Source organism: Phoca vitulina, unplaced genomic scaffold (assembly GCF_004348235.1).
Source record: "Phoca vitulina isolate PV1807 unplaced genomic scaffold, GSC_HSeal_1.0 scaffold4, whole genome shotgun sequence".
Classification (NCBI taxonomy): domain Eukaryota; kingdom Metazoa; phylum Chordata; class Mammalia; order Carnivora; family Phocidae; genus Phoca; species Phoca vitulina.
The window spans coordinates 7949599-7968224 of record NW_022589707.1 but is presented as its reverse complement, the minus strand read 5'-3'; the positions used below and the strand labels follow the sequence as shown (position 1 = coordinate 7968224).

Below are 18626 nucleotides of genomic sequence, written 5' to 3'. Positions count from 1 at the left end.
GCTAGACGACTGCTTTGGGTATCTGCTATGTGCAGAACACTAGCATGGTAAAACAGAAGGGGTGTTAGACTAGAAATCAGTCTAACCAGATTTTCTCTTAAGTATCTGGAATAAGTGTCTTTCTGGGCTTCGTTTCCTTTGTCTGTAGATTGGGAATAAAACTAGATCAGTGAGTGGTTCCCAACACTGTACTTTTTTTAAAAATTTATTTGATGGAGAGAGAGAGACAGCAAGAGAGGGAACGCAAGCAGGGGGAGTGGGAGAGGGAGAAGCAGGCTTCCCGCAGAGCAGGGAGCCTGATGCGGTGCTCGATCCCAGGACCCTGGGACCATGACCTGAGCTGAAGGCAGACGCTTAACGACTGAGCTACCCACGCGCCCCACCAACACCGTACATTAAAAAACACCTGGGAGGCTTTTACAATTCTGTCTTTGGAGAGTAGGGCTTGGACCTGTTTTCAGAAGCTTGCGTCAATATTATTACCCCGGGTCTAGGTTAAAAACAACTGCATTGGATCAGTGTCATTCCCAACTGGCATCATAACATTTTAGGAAATAAGTGTAGCATCCCATTAACAACTGTAGCTGTAGAAAAACACATACAAAGGGAGTTGTTGGAGAGATTAATGTTAAGATACCAATTAAGAAACACTCGCTGGGGTGGCTGGTTGACTTCTGTTGGTAGAGCATACAGCTCTTGATCATGAAGTCATGAGTTCAGATCCCACGTTGGGCATGGAGCCTACGTATAAACACACACACACACACACACACACACACAGGTATAGCAAAGATGGTAACAATGTTCTTTTGTAACTTTTTCATTACTGTCTTATTTTCCTGCATATTTTAGGAGCATTACATTTTTTCCTATAGCTTCTTAAAAATGTTGCTCAATAAGCAGTTTTGAATTTCCACACATTAACAGCAAGTTTCAGTTGCTGTTTAATGTCATTGGAAGATTTAGTTAATCCATAGACTTATGAATGAGAGTGAGCAGTGGGGCCTGGAAAAATCTCAGCATGCCCAGCAACAGTGATACATGAGAGCCATTAGTGGGATGAGAACTTATAATACTGGTGAATATTCCTTATTATTTCCCAAAGGATAACTTGGAAGACATAGTCTTTATTTTCCCACACATTCTTTTATGTAATTAGTAACCGAGGTAGTGGTTTTGCAGAGAAACTTATTTTTTAGATAATCATAAAATGTCAGAGTTGGAAGGAGGAAGCTACTTAACAGTTGAATTCTTTCCTCAGTATCTTAGAAAAATGGTTGTCTAAACCACATTGGGATCTTTCAGTTATCTGGGAACTCACTCACTCTTGAGGAACTGTATTCTATCTTTGGAAAGCTTTGATCGTTAGAAAGTTGGTGGGTTTTTTTTGTTTGTTTTTGTTTTTAATTTGAGAAAAAGTTAAAATCTGACTCTTGGGTCCTTTGGGGCCATAATAAGATCTATTTCTGCTTCATGCTGAAAAGTTCTTTAGTTGATTGAGGACTAGGTTCACATTTTTATTTTTCTTGGCCAATCACATCTGTCTCGCAGCTTTTTTGTATAGCTTGGATTGGAAACACTTGGTCTAACTTATATGCTTTTGAAATGTGTTACCACACAGAGTGTATCTTTTGGAAGAGAGGTGTTTGCCAGCCTTCAGCAAGAGATTTCTTACTTTGTTCATACTATGTCCTGTAAGTTAATTTATCTTAGTCATGCCACACTGTAACTCTTACACTTGACTGGTATGTTTTTAAATTTGTCTTAATTTTCTGCTCATAGTTATTTGTAAATTTGCCTTCTTAGATATGGCCATAAAACTTCATATTTATTTTAAATTTTATCTATCAATTCTTTGGAATCTTAAAAATTTTTTTTTTTTTAAGATTTTATTTATTTGACAGAGAGAGACACAGCGAGAGAGGGAACACAAGCAGGGGGAGCAGGAGAGGGAGAAGCAGGCTTCCCGCGCAGCAGGGAGCCCGATGTGGGGCTCAGTCCCAGGACCCTGGGATCATGACCTGAGCCGAAGGCAGACGCTTAACGACTGAGCCACCCAGGCGCCCAATTTTTTTTTTTTTTTTTAAGATTTTATTTATTTATTTGACAGAGAGACAGCGAGAGCAGGAACACACGCAGGGGGAGTGGGAGAGGGAGAAGCAGGCCTCCCGCCGAACAGGGAGCCCGATGTGGGACTCAATCCCAGGACCCTGTGATCATGACCTGAGCCGAAGGCAGATGCTTAACGACTGAGCCACCCAGGCGCCCCAGTTCTTTTGAGTCTTAATCCAGTGAATTCACTATTTTTTTAGCTTGGGATATTGTACTATAAAATAGACGTTCATATCCTTTGTTATATCCAGGTTGTTGGCGAAAAAGTTAAGACAGAGTCATTTCTAGGTACTTATATATAAAGCTTAAGGCCCAGACTTCTGTGCCAGTGATTGTTCTAGTCTGTTTCTTGCTACTAGAAACATCCCTCTGCTTGACACTGGCATTTTTTTTTTTTTTTAAAGATCTGCCTCCTAAATCTGTAAAACCTCAAGCATTCTTTTCTTAGCTTTTCCTAAGGTTAGTTTGCTTCCTCACACATTTTAAATCCAGTTTAAATATATCCTCTTCAGAAAGACCTTCTCTGATCACCAAGCAGCCTCTCATTGTAATGGGAGCATTACTATTTTATTAAACCTCTTAACTGTATTCAGAGACACAATTATGGTTAATTATTTGTTTCCCCTCTTCTGAATGTCCGCTCCATGAGGTCAGAGACTGTATGTATCTGTGACAGTTAGCTCTGTGTCCCTAGCACCTAGCATAGTGCTTGGCACAAGTGGGTAGACAGTTAATTGAAGGAATGACTTTACTACTACTATGTTTGTTGTACTTTAACTTTATGCATAGTTCGTGTAACAAAACCAAAGGCAGTATTTACTATACCTTTTCAAATTATTGTATTCTCTTTTTACCAACCATTAAGCAATTCTGAGACATTCTATTGATAGGATAGCATACTTCCAATTGGAAAATGTGTTTTACTTGGATCATCCATTAATCACATCTGTAAATATCTTTGCATACAGCCCAATTTTTTCCCTTCAATTTTCCCACTAAAGGATTCTTGAAGATCTTATCAGTTGCCCGGATAACATGTAAAAATGGGCAGATTTTTAGGAATTTTTGTCTCAAGAGAAAACCTCTGGTTGGGTAAATAATGTCTAATTGGAATTCTAAGTAGGAGGATCCTAGGTTCAATGGGAGTATGTTTTATTTCCCTGATACATGCTTGTAAATAGGATTTGATACTTGTTTTTTGTGAAGTTATATCGAGTCTTAATAAATTTCTTTTTACTAGTTCACCTAGAGTCTTGTCTGGAATCCTTATCAAGGTTACTGGTCTAATGTTTGAGGACTCCATCTTTATTTGAAAATCAGAATGTTCTGGGCGCCCGGGTGGCTCAGTCATTAAGCGTCTGCCTTCAGCTCAGGTCAGGATCCCAGGGTCCTGGGATCAAGTCCCTCATCGGGCTCCCTGCTCCTCGGGAAGCCTGCTTCTCCCTCTCCCACTTCCCCTGCTTGTGTTCCTGCGCTCGCTATTTCTCTCTGTCAAATAAATAAATAAAATCTTAAAAAAAAAAAATCAGAATGTTCTTCAAAGAGTATTGACTATAATCTGCAATTTTATTTACATATTCTTTTAGCTTAATTTTAAACTAACGTTGTCTTTTCTGTGTTAATGGGCCAAGTGAAATTTGTTTTGATACAGAAGCTAGAAGCTTTTTTCAGATTTTTATAGTTTTCCTTGTCTGTTTGCTCTTAAGTACAAAAGTAATCACTGTTCCCATCTGTTGGTAGAATTGATGTGGATTTTTTTCTGGTACCAAGTTTTATACTTGTCTATGAAATTTTGTAATTTGAAAGTCCATAAATAAAGAAGCATCTGTAAGACTTAATACGTATTTTGAAGAGAACTGTGGTTGTTAATGAATTTTTGAAAAATGTGTTTACTGTTTCAGTAATACGTTTTTTTTCTCCCTCCCCAGAGAATGGATCTTGGAGAATGTCTGAAAGTTCATGACCTGGCTTTAAGAGCAGATTATGAAATTGCATCCAAAGAACAAGATTTTTTCTTTGAACTTGATGTATGTGATTTTGCTTTAATGGGTTTTTTTTGTAGTAAAACATTTTGAATATGGGTTAATATCTCTATAGGAAAAGGCTCTTAGCAAATTATCTTCTTTGTGTTTATATGAAAAATAGTACTAAAGTAAGATCATGTATTTTCTTGACTAACAACATTTTTTTAAAAAATACAAGGTGAAACTAGGTATTTTAAGAAAATGTGTAAAAATCTGTGCAATGCATATATTCTTTTGAAAAACTGTTCCAGTAAAGTTGTGATGATTAAGGAAACCTCAATTTAAGCACATGTAAACAACAAATTTCTGATGTATTTAAGGCCCTTTAATAATCTACTGAATTTTTAAATTATTTTTATTTTTGTATCTGTGAATATATATATAGAGGGAGAGAGAGGATATTAAATAACTTTTTTATGTAAAACTAATAGAAGAAATATTAGAGTAGAAGGTACCATTTACGTACCTTAAAGGCTCAAGGTCTGATTTGTTGTTTATACAAACAGAATTGTTTGTTATAAAAATAGGGAAACTTTTTTTATATTTATATAAAACATACCAGTTAGCTTTACATAAAAGATACTCATGAGCACACATCTTATGATACTTTTTACAGTAAGGTATAATAGGTATTTTACTTGGTTTGGAAGATAAAGCACTCAATAGGCACCTCCATTTACTTCTAAGAATTTCTGCTAATAGAAATGAAAATCAGGAGTGCCTGGGTGGCTCAGTCAGTTAAGCATCCGACTTGGTTTCAGCTCAGGTCATGATCTCAGGGTTGTGAGATCAGGTCCTGCATTGGGTTCTGTGCTGGGCATGTAGCCTGCTTAAGATTCTCTCTCCCTCTCATTCTCTCCCTGCCCCTGCACATTCTGTCTCTGTCAAAAAACAAAACAAAACAAAAAAGTGAAAATCATCTATGTAAACATAATTTAATATGGGGCTGGGACAGTTGGAGAAAAATTAATTAGATTTTGATTTAATATATTCTGGGCTGAAACCATCATCTGAATGTAGGGATATGGATATTTGGGTGATTTTCCATATTTTACCATTTTTCTTTTAGTGGTTTGGGCCTTGCAGAATATTTTTATAGTTGTCTCATTTATCAATGCTTTAAAAATTTCTAATGGGTTAATTCAAAAGGGTCTTCCCTATTCTGAGGTGATAAGAGTTCTCTCATGGTTTCTTCTGGTATTTTTTATGGCTTTATTTTATACACTTAGATCTTTGAACCAAGTTAAATTTATGCTGGTCTAAGGAATTGAGGTATAGATTTAGCTTTATTTTTCACCAGATAGCTACTTAGTTGACCCAGCACTACTGATTAGTACATCTTTTTCTTCTCACTGCTTTGAGATGCCACTTTTATCTTCCCATAAGGAAGTTTTAATAGGTAAATCTTGTGAATTTAAAGATGAATTTTAAATTAAAAGAGCTAAAAAGCTATCTTTTTTTTTTTTTTTTAAAGATTTTTATTTATTTAAGAGAGAGCACGCACCCGCACGCACACACAAGTGGAGGGGGGGCGGGGGGATGCAGAGGGGGAAGGAGAAGCAGACTCTCCTGCTGAGCAGGGAGCCCGACACAGGGCTCAATCCCAGGACCCCCCGGGATCATGACCTGAGCGGAAGGCAGATGCCTGAGCCAGTGGCCAGAGCCACCCAGGCGCCCCTAAATAGCTATTTATTTGTCATCACAGCTAAGAGCTTTTAAATGAGCCTGTTTCTTTTCACTTTCAAGAAATTCTCAGAATTTGCTATGTGCTGAATAAATTTATATTTTTAATTAAACATTTGTATTTTAAATTCACTCTATTTCTGTACAGTAAGATATGAAAGTCCAAATTGCTTAACTTGGGAATAAATCTTAAAAGTTTAGTTTTAAATGAATTACTACTTAATTACAGACATGCTAATATATGCCTGACAAATGTCATTAATATAATTATTGAACTGAATTTTTACAATGTAGACATTGCTAAAATTCTGACTGGTTTATTCTTTGAAAAGAGATAAAGTTTTCCTGATTGTAACATTTTCATTGTGGAAAATTTGGAAGCATGGAAAAACAAATTATTAAAAAATATCCATATATTCAAAAAGAATTACTGCTAAAATTTCATGTATGCTCTTCCTTTTTTTCCTCTGCTTTATTTTAGAAAATTGGGATTTTTATGGCGTATGATACTGTGTAACATGCTTTTTATTTACAAATAACATTTTCTTGTATCATTATTCTATTAAAACCTTTTTTAATGGCTGAAGATCAAAATTTGTACATTACTTAGGTATTTAGGGTATTTACAACTTTACACCATAAAAATAACACTGTGAGGAACATCCTTGAATATTCAACCTTCTGTATATCTGGTTGCTTTCTTAAAAGGCATTTCTGGAAGTAAAATTACGAAGTCAGGGGACATTTTTAAGTCTTTTTGATACCAGTTACCACATTGCCTTTTTTATTTTTTTTATTTATTTATTTTTTAAAGATTTTATTTATTTGAGAGAGAGAGAATGAGAGACAGAGAGCATGAGAGGGAGGAGGGTCAGAGGGAGAAGCAGACTCCCTGCTGAGCAGGGAGCACGATGCGGGACTCGATCCCGGGACTCCAGGATCATGACCTGAGCCGAAGGCAGTCGCTTAACCAACTGAGCCACCCAGGCGCCCAACACATTGCCTTTTTTAAACACTGCACTGATTTGTGGTTTCTTCAGCAGAGTATGAGAATGGTAATTTCCTTATAGTTGTTTACCTTTCCTGTGAATTATTTATGTTTACTCTTTACCAATTTGATGAGTAGAATTTTTGATTCATAATTGAACCTGCTTTTTGTTACTTTTTTCTACCCTATTATCATTTTTATTTATTTTTTAAAGATTTTATTTATTTATTTAATTGACACAGAGAGAGAGACAGTGAGAGAGGGAACACAAGCAGTAGGAGTGGGAGAGGGAGAAGCAGGCTTCCCGCGGAGCAGGGAACCTGATGCGGGGCTCGATCCCAGGACCCTGGGATCATGACCTGAGCCGAAGGCAGACGCTTAACAACTGAGCCACCCAGGTGCCCCCCTATTAGCATTTTTAAAAATAAGGTATAGGGGCACCTGGGTGGCTCTGTTGGTTAAGTGTCTGGCCCTTGATCTCAGCTCAGGTCTTGATCTGAGGGTTTTGAGTTCAGGCCTTGCATTGGGCTCCACGCTGGTGTGGAGCCTACTTTAAAAAATAAGAAAATTATGTATATTTTGAGTAAAGATATTCCTGAATATAGTTGATTTTTCTGGTGTAATTGTCTTTCAATTAAACTTTGCAGGCTATGGATCATCTTCAGTCATTCATTGCAGATTGTGATCGAAGAACAGAAGTGGCTAAGAAAAGATTAGCAGAAACTCAAGAAGAGATTAGTGCTGAAGTGGCAGCAAAGGTAAGAATTTCAATTATTTCATTAGTACTACAAGATACCATTTCAGTTCACTAATTTTAACTTTTTATTTTGAAATAATTACATCCACAGGGGCGCCTGGGTGGCTCAGATGGTTAAGCGTCTGCCTTCGGCTCAGGTCATGATCCCAGGGTTCTGGGATCGAGCCCTGCATCAGGTTCCCTGCTCAGCGGGAAGCCTGCTTCTCCCTCTACCTCTGCCACTCTCCCTGCTTGTGTTCCCTCTCTTGCTGTGTCTCTGTCAAATAAATAAAATCTTTAAAAAAAAAAAAAATTACATCCACAGATTGCAAAGACATAAATAGGGAATTCTCTGAACTCTCCCTTTAGCCTCCCCTATTGTTCACATTTTATACAACTGTAGTACACTGTCAAAGCCAAGAAATTGATACTGGTCCAATCTTGACATTTTACTCAGATTTTACCAGTTATGTGTGCATTTTGTGTGTGTGTGTGTGTGTGTGTGTGTGTGTATGTAGTTTTGTGCAGTTTTATCATGTGTGTAAGTAACTTGGGTAACTACCACCGTAATTAAATTACTTCCCTGTAGCATCACCATGAGACTCCCTCATCTTACCTCTCTATAGCCACATCTGTTCCCCCTTTCCCCTATCTTCTGGCAACTACTGTATTTTTCCAGCTCTATAATTATGTTACTTTACTGAATATTACATAAACGGAATCATGTAACCTTTTGAGATTGGTTCTTTTCACTCAGCACAGGTTCCTTGATTCATACAAGTTGCTGCGTATATCAGTAGTTCATTTCTTTTTGAGCAGTATTCCATGGTATGGATATACCACAATTTAACCACACATTGAAAGATGTTTGGATTGTTTGCAGTTACTGGTTAACACCAGTAAAACTGCAATAAACGTTTCATTTCTCTGGGATAAATGCCTAAGAATGCAATTTCTGGGTCATGTGGTCATACAGTAAGTCCATTTTTAGTTTTGAAAGCAGGTGTCAAAACTTTTTTCTAGAGCGGCTGTACCAGTTTACACATCTACCAGCAATGTGTTAGTGATTTGGTTTCTTCACATCTGTGCCAACATTTGGTGGTGTCACTAATTTTCATTTTAGCCATTCTTAGACGTGCGTAGTGATATTTCTTGGTTTCAGTTTGCATTTCCCTAATGCCTAATGATGCTGAACATTTTTTTCATGTGTTTGCCATTTATGTACCTCTTTAGTGAATTGTCTGTCTTAAACCCATTTTCCACATGGACTGCTCATTTTTTTTAATGTTGAGTTTTGAGTGTTCTTTAGATGTTCTGTTTTACCCCCCACTTTTAAAAAATACTTTGTTGTAGGAGCACCTGGGTGGCCCAGGTCAGTTAAGCATCCAACTCTTGATCTCTCAGGGTCCTGAGTTCAAGCCCCACGTTGGGCTCCATGCTGGGTGTGGAGCCTACATAAAAAAAAAAAAATTTTTTTTATGTCAATTTACATGGAAGGGGTGGAAAAAGGGGTGCCTGGCTGGCTAAGTCAGTAGAGCATGCAACTCTTGATCTCTGGGTTGTGAGTTTGAGCTCCACATTGGGTGTAGAGATTACTTATTAAATAAATAAATAAACTTTAAAAATACAAATAAAAACTAGAAAGAAGAGTACAGTAAATCCCAATGGATTCATAGTCAGTTTTTTGCTCTTGTTTCATTGTTTTATTTATTTAAAGATTTTATTTTTTAGAGAGAGAGAAATGGAGCAGGGGATGGGGCAGAGGGAGAGGGAGAAGCAGACTCCCCACTGAGCAAGGAGCCCAATATGGGGCTGGATCCCAGGACCCTGAGATCATGACCTGAGCCGAAGGCAGACGCTTAACCAGCTGAGCCACCCAGGCACCCCTGTTTTATTATTTTAAAAGCATATTCCAGATGTCACATCATTTCACCTCTAAAACATAACCATAAAAATCACATCCATAAAGTTAACAATTTTTTAATATTATCTAACATCCTGAATGTGTTCATTTTTCCTATATAGAGTTGGTTTGTTCTAATCAGAATCTTAAAATTAAAGTCCATATAGTGCATTTTGTTGATTTGATGACTTAATACTTTGAAACATTTTGTGCCGTTCAGTATAGTTTGTACATTTTATGAAAATGCAGAATGGCGACAGAGTTTACCCAGATAGAGTTTGGATGACAGCATTAAGTACAGTTCTCAGAGATGGATGTACAGAAGGAAATGGATTCCTTTGTTTGAGGAAAGGTTTTTTTGTTTTTTGTTTGTTTTAAGTAATCTCTACACGCAATGTGGGGCTCGAACTCACAACCCGGAGATCAAGAGTTGCATGCTCTACTGACTTAGCCAGCCAGGTGCCCTGAGGAAACGGTTATTTTTAGTGTATGTGCTGCCGAAGCGAGCACAGAAACGGTTATTTTTAATCAACTTTTTCTGAAATGTTCTCTAAAGATGGGATCCTAAAGTGCGGGGATCTAATGTTATGGTTGAAAAAGATCCACAAGTGCTATCTTGGTTTATATGGCATTTTATTGGTTATCTATCACTGTAAAAATGTTGTTTAACAAATTACCTCAAAACTCAATGACTTAAAACAGTATTTTAGCCTATGAGTCTTCAGGTAATGATAAGGCTGAACTTGACTGGGAAGTTATTCCTGTCTCAGCTGGGCTCACTCACATGTCTTCTGGTCAGTCAGAGGCTGTTGAACCCAGAATGCTAGTCTGGCTGTGTTCTTAGGGTAGTGGAAGAGGTACAAAAAATGTCGTACAAGTGCTTTCTAAGCCTTCCCTTCTGTCATGTTTGCTACTGTCCTATTAACTAAAGCCAGTTACATGGCCAAATTCAGAATCAGAATATGATGGTACTAATTATATAGCAAAGAGATGGATACAGTGAAAGGTTAAGAGTTTAAAGCATAATCCAATCATTCTGTGACAGATATTGAAAAAAAAATACCACTTTGTTTAAGAGGTAAGAAAATGATAATAGAATTGAAAATTTCTTTGAGGGATAAATATTTTGGATTGAAGGACATTTGAGAAGTAAAGGTTATTGGCACACCAGTTTGTTGGGACTGGATGTCCATAACAAATTAAAATCTTCTTTGCTAATATAATTGGCCACACAGCCTGAATACTTACTTTGTGGCCAATATAAAGACTGTGTAGGTATCATATGCCATTAAAACAATAGGCATGAGCTATATTCTGAGGATGACGGTGATGAAGAGGAGGAGGATGACACAGATTCCTAAGGCAAGAATTTATCCCAGGGGAAAGACATGAACTAAGGCTAAGGTACACAGAGTGTTATGGTAGTATACTGAAAATCAGTAATGTGCTGTCAGTGTATGTGCAAGGCACAGTTTCTCATTTCTCACAACTTTATGAGGTAGGTATTATTCCCACTTCTTTGGTGAGGAAATGGATTCAGGTTAAGTAATGTGGTCAAAATTACATAGCTGGTAATTGGTTTGGCAATAAGCCAGACCTTTTGTTTTTTGTTTTTTGTTTTTTTTTAAGATTTTATTTATTTGCAAGAGAGACAATGAGAGACAGCATGAGAGGGAGGAGGGTCAGAGGGAGAAGCAGACTCCCCGCCGAGCAGGGAGCCCGACGTGGGACTCGATCCCGGGACTCCAGGACCGTGACCTGAGCCGAAGGCAGTCGCTTAACCAACTGAGCCACCTAGGCGCCCAAGCCAGGCCTTTTGGACTCTAAAGTCATATATTTATCTTAAAGAGTATCTGCCAGTTCATTTCTTTTTTTTTTTTTTTTTTTTTTTAGATTTATTTTATTTATTTGAGAGAGAGAGAGCGCACAAGAGGGGGTAGGGTTCATAGGGAAAAGCAGACTCCCTGCCCAGCAGGGAGCCCAATCAGGACTTGATCCCAGGACTCCGGGATCATGACCTGGGCCGAAGGCAGTCGCTTAACCAACTGAACCACCTAGGCACCATACCAGTTCATTTCTTTAACTCCTGTTTGAGCCTATGCTATTTGTTGGGCATTGGAAATACACAGATGGGAAATATAAATAGCTTTCTTTAAGGTGCTGTGATATGTATCTAAAAGTATATACATAAGTATATATATGTACAAAAGTATATGTGTAAAAGTATGATATGTACTTAGCGTCATGAAAGATAAAAAGATGGCATTAAGGAAGGTTTGGCTCTCTGCTTATGTTTAAGTGGGGGTGAGATGTGGTGATTGATCAAGAGTATTTCACAGGATAGTTGAATCTTGTTGAATGAATCGACATATATGAGTTTGGACAAGGGGAGGTAAGGGATGGTGTCTGAGGAAGAGGGATGACATCCTTCTGCAAAGTCACAGAGGCAGAAAACAAGAGTAAATTTGGGAAACTAGATATAACTATAGATTGTGTTGTGACGTGGGGGAACAGCAAGAGATGGTTTGGAAAGGTACGTAGGGGCAGATCATGGTAAACGGTATTTTATACTTGGAATACACTGCCAAAGCAGAGGTTGTAAAGTAATAGTTAAATTGAGATCAGTTGTATTCCTGACCTCACTGCAGTGAGGGCACGTAGGCTCAAAACATCCTCATATCCCACCAGTTCATTTATGATATGCTCAGAAAGCATTATTTATACTCATATTGCCTTAGATAAGTCTTCCCTGAGCATTTATGAAATATTTTGAACTCTGATAATTTATTCTGCTTTTTATTCATGATCTTCTTTTCTGTTTATTTCTAGGCAGAACGTGTTCATGAGTTAAATGAAGAAATTGGTAAGTTGTTGGCCAAGGTGGAACAACTAGGAGCTGAAGGAAATGTGGAAGAATCCCAGAAAGTAATGGATGAAGTAGAGAAAGCACGGGCAAAGAAAAGAGAAGCAGAGGTAATACAATTTTTAATGGTAATATGTACAGCCTTACTGTCAAAACCTATTTGATTGGAAGTTATTGAAAGTTATTGCTAGTACAGGCAATTTAAACCATTTAAAAAATTTAGTTAGTCCATATCATAGTAATGGATTATGTATCAAAGTTGTGGGTTTTTTTGTTATTACTTTAGAGGCTTTGATCTGTTGAAATTTATAACTAGAAAATGAAATTAAACTAGCTAGTCATACACAGCAGTCACATACAGAATGCATAAATGCAGTTCCTATGATACCCTCCCTCCCTTGACTTTACCACCATGTGACCATAGCATTCTCCCTTCTCTTCTCATCTCAGTACAGTCTGCTAGTACTTTGGGAGCCTCCTCCTCTCATTCTTTCTCCATAGCACAGGTCAAGATCTCATATCCTGCAAAGTTCTATTTTGTTTGCCACTTCATGTTTTTTTAGAAAATTGGGGTTTATCCACAGGGGGTTGTATTCTTTCATTTTGCCATAGTCTCCATTGCTCTTAACTCTAACACACCTCAGTTTAATTTGTTCTTATTCTGCCCTCTTAAAATGGAAGCCTAGATAATTGGTTTTAGCCCATTTGATGCTACAGATTTTCTTCTAGGCACAACTGTAGCTGCATCCCCCAGAATTTCATATATTGTTTTTATTTTCATTCATTTCAAATATTTGCTAATATTGCTTGTGATTTCTTCTTTGATCTATGGGTTATTTAGGAGTGTGTTTTTGTATATGTGTTGTTTTTCTAAATATTTTTGGTTTTAATTTAGTTCTGTTGTAGTGAGAGAACATTTGTGTGATTTCAGGTCTCTTAGATATATCAGTACTTATTTTGTGCCCTGAATGTGGTCTTGGTGAATGTTCCATCTATATTTGAAAAGAATGATACTCTGCCTTATTAAATGGAGTGTTCGTACATGTTAATTGAGTCAAGATAGTTGATTGATTATTAAAGTTTTCCATAGCCTATTGATTTTCTGTTGTATTTACTGAGAGGAGTATTAAAGTCTCCATCTCTAATTGTGGTAGATTTAAACCCAGTGTACTAGTAATTACGTTAAATGTAAATGGTCTAAACATTCCAGTTAAAAGGCAGAGATTGTGAGACTAGTTTTTTGTTGTTTTTTTTTCTTTTTAAGCAAGACTTAGTTGCACCTGGGTGACTCAGTCTGTTAAGCGCTTTCTGCTCAGGTCTTAAAAAAATAAAATAAAAGCAAGACTTAACTATATGCTAGCTACAAGAAATCTACTTTAAATATAAAGAGAGATAAAAGGTAATAGGATGGGAAAAGATAAACCACGTAGCCATTCTTGTTAATTTTAAAGTCTTAAAATACTTAGGATTTCTTTAAATGTCATTAAAATCATTCCAGAAAATAAACACTATGAATTTTTTTAAATTTTTTTTTAAGATTTTACTTATTTGAGAGAGAGAAAACACTGGAGAGAGAGAGCAAGCATGAGTAGGGAGCAAAGGGAGAGGGAGAAGCAGGTTCCTTGCCGAGTAGGGAGCCCAATGTGGGCTCGATCCTGGGATCATGACCTGAGCCGGAGGCAGATACTTAACCAACTAAGCCATCCAGGTGCCCCTAAACACTATGAATTTTAAAATGCAGAATATTTTATAGCTCATTTCCCCAAAAGACTCAAGTAATGAACCTTAGTAAGCATTATTACTTGCATATTTTGAAGTTTTCATGAGATTTCATATATATGTATTTGAAGATTTTCTACTAGCACACAGTGGCTTAACATCTTTAGCATGTTATGTTTTATTGTCAGTTGATTTTTACTAGGAACAGTGCATTAAAAAATTTACTTGCTCATTATAGATTGTGTTCAGCTGCACATAGTAGAAAACTTATAATGGCTTAACCAAGAAAGGGTTTTGTTTTTCTCATTTATTAAATAATTGTGATTAGGGAGTCTGGGGCTGGTACAGCAGCCTCCTTGATTCCATCAAGCACACAGGCTATTTCTGGCTTTATGTTCAGCCATCCTTACTACATGGATTCATCTTTATGCTTATCAGTTTATGTTGGCAGTACGGCTACCATGCCTGAAGCCTTTTCTCTCTACATAACTAGAAAGAGGAAGAAGAGTAACAAGGCACAAAAATTGAGTTGACTTGCCTCTTAGTGTCATATACTTGTTTTTCTTTTCTTTTTTTTTTTTTTTTTAAGATTTTATTTATTTGAGAGAGAGCTCACGAGAGAGCATGAGCTGGGGTGGGGGGTGGGCAGAGGGAGTGGGAGAAGCAGAAGCAGATTCCTCGTTGAGTAGGGAGCCAGTGAGGCTGATCCCAGGACACCGTGTTCATGACCTGAGCCAAAGGCAGGTGCTTAACCTACTGAACCACCCAGACACCCGTTTCTCTTTTTTAAAAACTTTTATTTTGAAATATCTTCAGAAAAGTTTAAGAAATAGTATAAGGAATTCCCCTATATCCTTCACCCAAATGTTAACATTTTACCATATTTGCTTTGTCTTTGTCCTCGTGTGTGTGTGTGTGTGTGTGTGTGTGTGTGTATTTGAACTGTTTGGCATTAAGTTATAGATAGGATGTCTCTTTATCCCCAAATACTACAGTGTGTATTTTCTAAAGACAAGGATATTCTATTACATAACTGCAGTAGAGTGATCTGAATCAGAAATTAACACTGATACAGTACTATTAATGAATCTGAAGACTTTATGCAGATTTTTCCAATTGCCACAATAATGTTCATTTTTACTAGAAAATTTTTCTTTGTTTAAAAACCCAGTTCAGGATCATGTGCTGCATTTAGCTGTTAATGTCCCTCTAGGCTCCTTTAATCTGGAACTTCAGTCTTTGTCTGACATGATCTTGACAGTTTTGAAAAGTATAGGCTAGTTATTTTGTAAAATGTCCTTCAGTTTGGGTTTGTCTGGTTTTTCTTCCTGGTTAGATTTTTGACAGTACCATTGAAGTAATGTTATATTTCCTCCGAAGTCACATGTTAGTGATTTGTCCCATTTCTGGTGATTGGCCTCTTTTCCCACTGTGAAGTTACAGTACTTTCTTTTTGTAATAAGTATCTTGGTATTGACATTTTTGAAACTGTAAATATTGTTTCCCATCACTTTCTGGTCCACAGGTGATAGCAGCCATTTTTTTTTTTTTTGGTCTCAGTCTATTGACTCCCTTTGAAAGGACTTTTCTATGGATTCCATCCAACAATATCCACTTGAGTATCTCCTTAGCCAAAGCTCTGTGGAGGCTGGGGAATGTAATGTCTTCTAGCTGGGCATGCTGCTGGCCTCAAAAGGAAAAAAAAAAGGGTACAGTGGGTACATAAATCCACTAATACTTATTATTTCATTAATGAACTTAAAATGGTTGCATGTAAGATTTCTTTATCTCATTAAGGCACCTTTCATTGCTTGTGTTACAGAACTATTCCACTTCATGGAAAGTTTTTTTTTTTTTGACAGAGAGAGATAGCAAGAGAGGGAACACAAGCAGGGGGAGTGGGAGAGGGAGAACAAGGCTCCCAGCTGAGCAGGGAGCCCGATGTGGGGCTCGATCCCAGGACCCTGGGATCGTGACTTGCTCAAGGCAGATACTTAACAACTGAGCCACCCAGGCGCCCCCCTCTTAGTGGAAAGTCTTATCATTTATATGCCCTGTCCACATTTTTCCAAAGGGGTAGAAAATGATCTGTGGGAAAGAAGGCACTGGAAGGAAACTAACAGTGTCGAAGACATGTATTCTTTCTCTGCTAGGGTGGATGACTTGTTCCTTGGTCCTTCACTGATACATAGTTTTGGGGTTGCTACATCTCATTTTTTTTTTTTTTTTTTTTTTAAAGATTTTATTTATTTTCTTGACAGAGAGAGACATAGCGAGAGCAGGAACACAAGCAGGGGGAGTGGGAGAGGGAGAAGCAGGCTTCCCGCAGAGCGGGGAGCCCGATGTGGGACTCGATCCCAGGACCCCGGGATCATGACCTGAGCCGAAGGCAGACGCTTAACGACTGAGCCACCCAGGCGCCCGCTACATCTCATTTTTAACAAAAATTGTAGAAAACGAAGCATTGTAGAACACTGAGAAAATTTTTTCCCAAAGTCATATTCTCTATTATGGTAGAATTCTTTTTTTTTTTTTAAAGATTTTATTTATTTATTTGACAGACACATAACGAGAGAGGGAACACAAGCAGGGGGTCTGGTAGAGGGAGAAGCAGGCTTCCTGCTGAGCAGGGAGCCTGATGTGGGGCTCAATCCCAGGACGCTGGGATCATGACCTGAGTCAAAGGCAGACGCTTAACGACTGAGCCACTCAGGTGCCCCTATCATGGTAGAATTCTTATAATAGTTCTTGGCAAAGTGCAGTTGAGTCTCTGATCTTTTACCTCCAGTGGAAGAGATCCCAAGGACAGAGAGGATGGGAATATGAGGAACCCATCGTTTTTGTGACAAAAATAGCCATACTTTTGTTATTCGTTAGAAAAGATTTTTTTGTGTAAACATAATGTATTTTGTGTAATGGTGTGGACTCAGGTTTATATGAACATTGTTTTTCTCACTTTTGTTTAGGAAGTTTATCGGAATTCTATGCCAGCTTCCAGTTTCCAACAACAGAAACTTCGAGTCTGTGAAGTCTGCTCTGCCTATTTAGGTCTTCATGATAATGATAGACGACTGGCTGATCATTTTGGGGGTAAACTGCACCTGGGATTTATTGAAATAAGAGAGAAGCTTGAAGAATTAAAGGTACATTGGTAAATTAATGTCATATGCTTTATCTCATTTAGCCATCCATTGTTTTGATGTGTATTAGTTATCTTTTTGTATAAAGGTTCTTGACTATGAGTCTGCTAAGAACTCATACCGAAAAGTGTAAGATTATAAATGGAGATAACAACTGGTTTAATGGATGATGTCTGAGAAACAGACTTTTAAATAATGTCCCCTTATTCTGGGAGGTAATATTTTGTGTTAAATATGACATTGAATTAGGAGTCTGGCAAACTGGGTTCTAAACTAATTCTTTCATGTAAATTCCCCCCATATTTTTATTTTCTTTGAAATAAAATTAACAATATAGTATTAGTATAATATTTATTTTATTTTATTTTTTAAAGATTTTATTTATTTATTTGACACAGAGAGAGAGAGCGAAAGCAGGAACACAAGCAGGGGGAGTGGGAGAAGGAGAAGCAGGCTTCTCACGGAGGAGGGAGCCCGATGCGGGGCTCGATCCCAGGACCCTGGGATCATGACCTGAGCCGAAGGCAGACGCTTAACGACTGAGCCACCCAGGCGCCCCTATAATATTTACTTTAAAGGAAGATTGAGAAAATGAGACTAGTATTTATTTGAAATATTTTGCAGTTCTTCACTAAATAGCAAGCTTGTAGGACCTCTAGTTTTACTTTATGCTCCTACTCCCATTTCAGCAAGGAATTAGAATGAAACCTATCTTTAAAAGACAGTTACTGTCACGTATATGGCTATTATGAGAAAGGCAATACAGTTCTTACTCGTGCAGAATTCTTTTGAGAAGATACGGAAACAACATAGGGTATTTCTAAAGATGTAAGCAAAATCAGAGTAAATGGATATAATCAGTTTACTTTCCAACAATCTGATGTGGCTAGTTTTTTTAAAAATTGTGGCACTGTAGCATTTTGTCATGAATGGAAGAATGGCTCAAAGATGGCAAACACTGGATAGTGAAATTAACCCAGGTTCTGTAGTTTGACCTTTAAAATAATGAGTCAGATACACTTAGGGACATATCCATATTTGTAATTAACAGTGAGCTCTTCTAAGCATTCTGAGTAGCTGGGATGATTTTTGGTAAGTTTTTATTTAAAATGACAAAAGTAAGTTTCACCTTATCAAATGGTTACTAGGCTCTGAATTAAAACTCAAAAATAGTACCTATTTGGGAATCTTCGCAGTTAATAGACCTAGCCACAGGACTGTTTAGTGTCTTACTGGTATTTTTTGAAGCAACAGAATTGGGATGGGAATTGGAAATGACAGAAGACATTTTTATTTTGGAAATTAGGGAATAGGAACTTGTAGTGATTTATAATGCTTAATGTCGTTTAAAAAAATACAAAATATGTGCACCTTCTTGGCTCAGTTGGTAGAGCGTGTGCCTCTTGATCTCAGGGTCGTGAGTTGGAGCCCCATATTGGGTGTAGAGATTACTAAAAA

The 18626-nt window shown here is 37.5% G+C and overlaps 1 protein-coding gene across 5 annotated transcripts in view; it reads left to right on the top strand.

The window, feature by feature from the left end:
- Positions 1–18626, top strand: part of LOC116630726 (putative RNA-binding protein Luc7-like 2) — a 62771-nt gene that overhangs the window by 31040 nt on the left and 13105 nt on the right. For all 5 annotated transcript variants that reach the window (XM_032401471.1, XM_032401475.1, XM_032401473.1 and 2 more), the window contains 4 exons: positions 4041–4139; positions 7455–7565; positions 12276–12419; positions 16995–17171. In XM_032401471.1, the coding sequence (XP_032257362.1) occupies positions 4041–4139; positions 7455–7565; positions 12276–12419; positions 16995–17171 (531 nt within the window). The remainder of the gene's footprint in view (positions 1–4040; positions 4140–7454; positions 7566–12275; positions 12420–16994; positions 17172–18626) is intronic.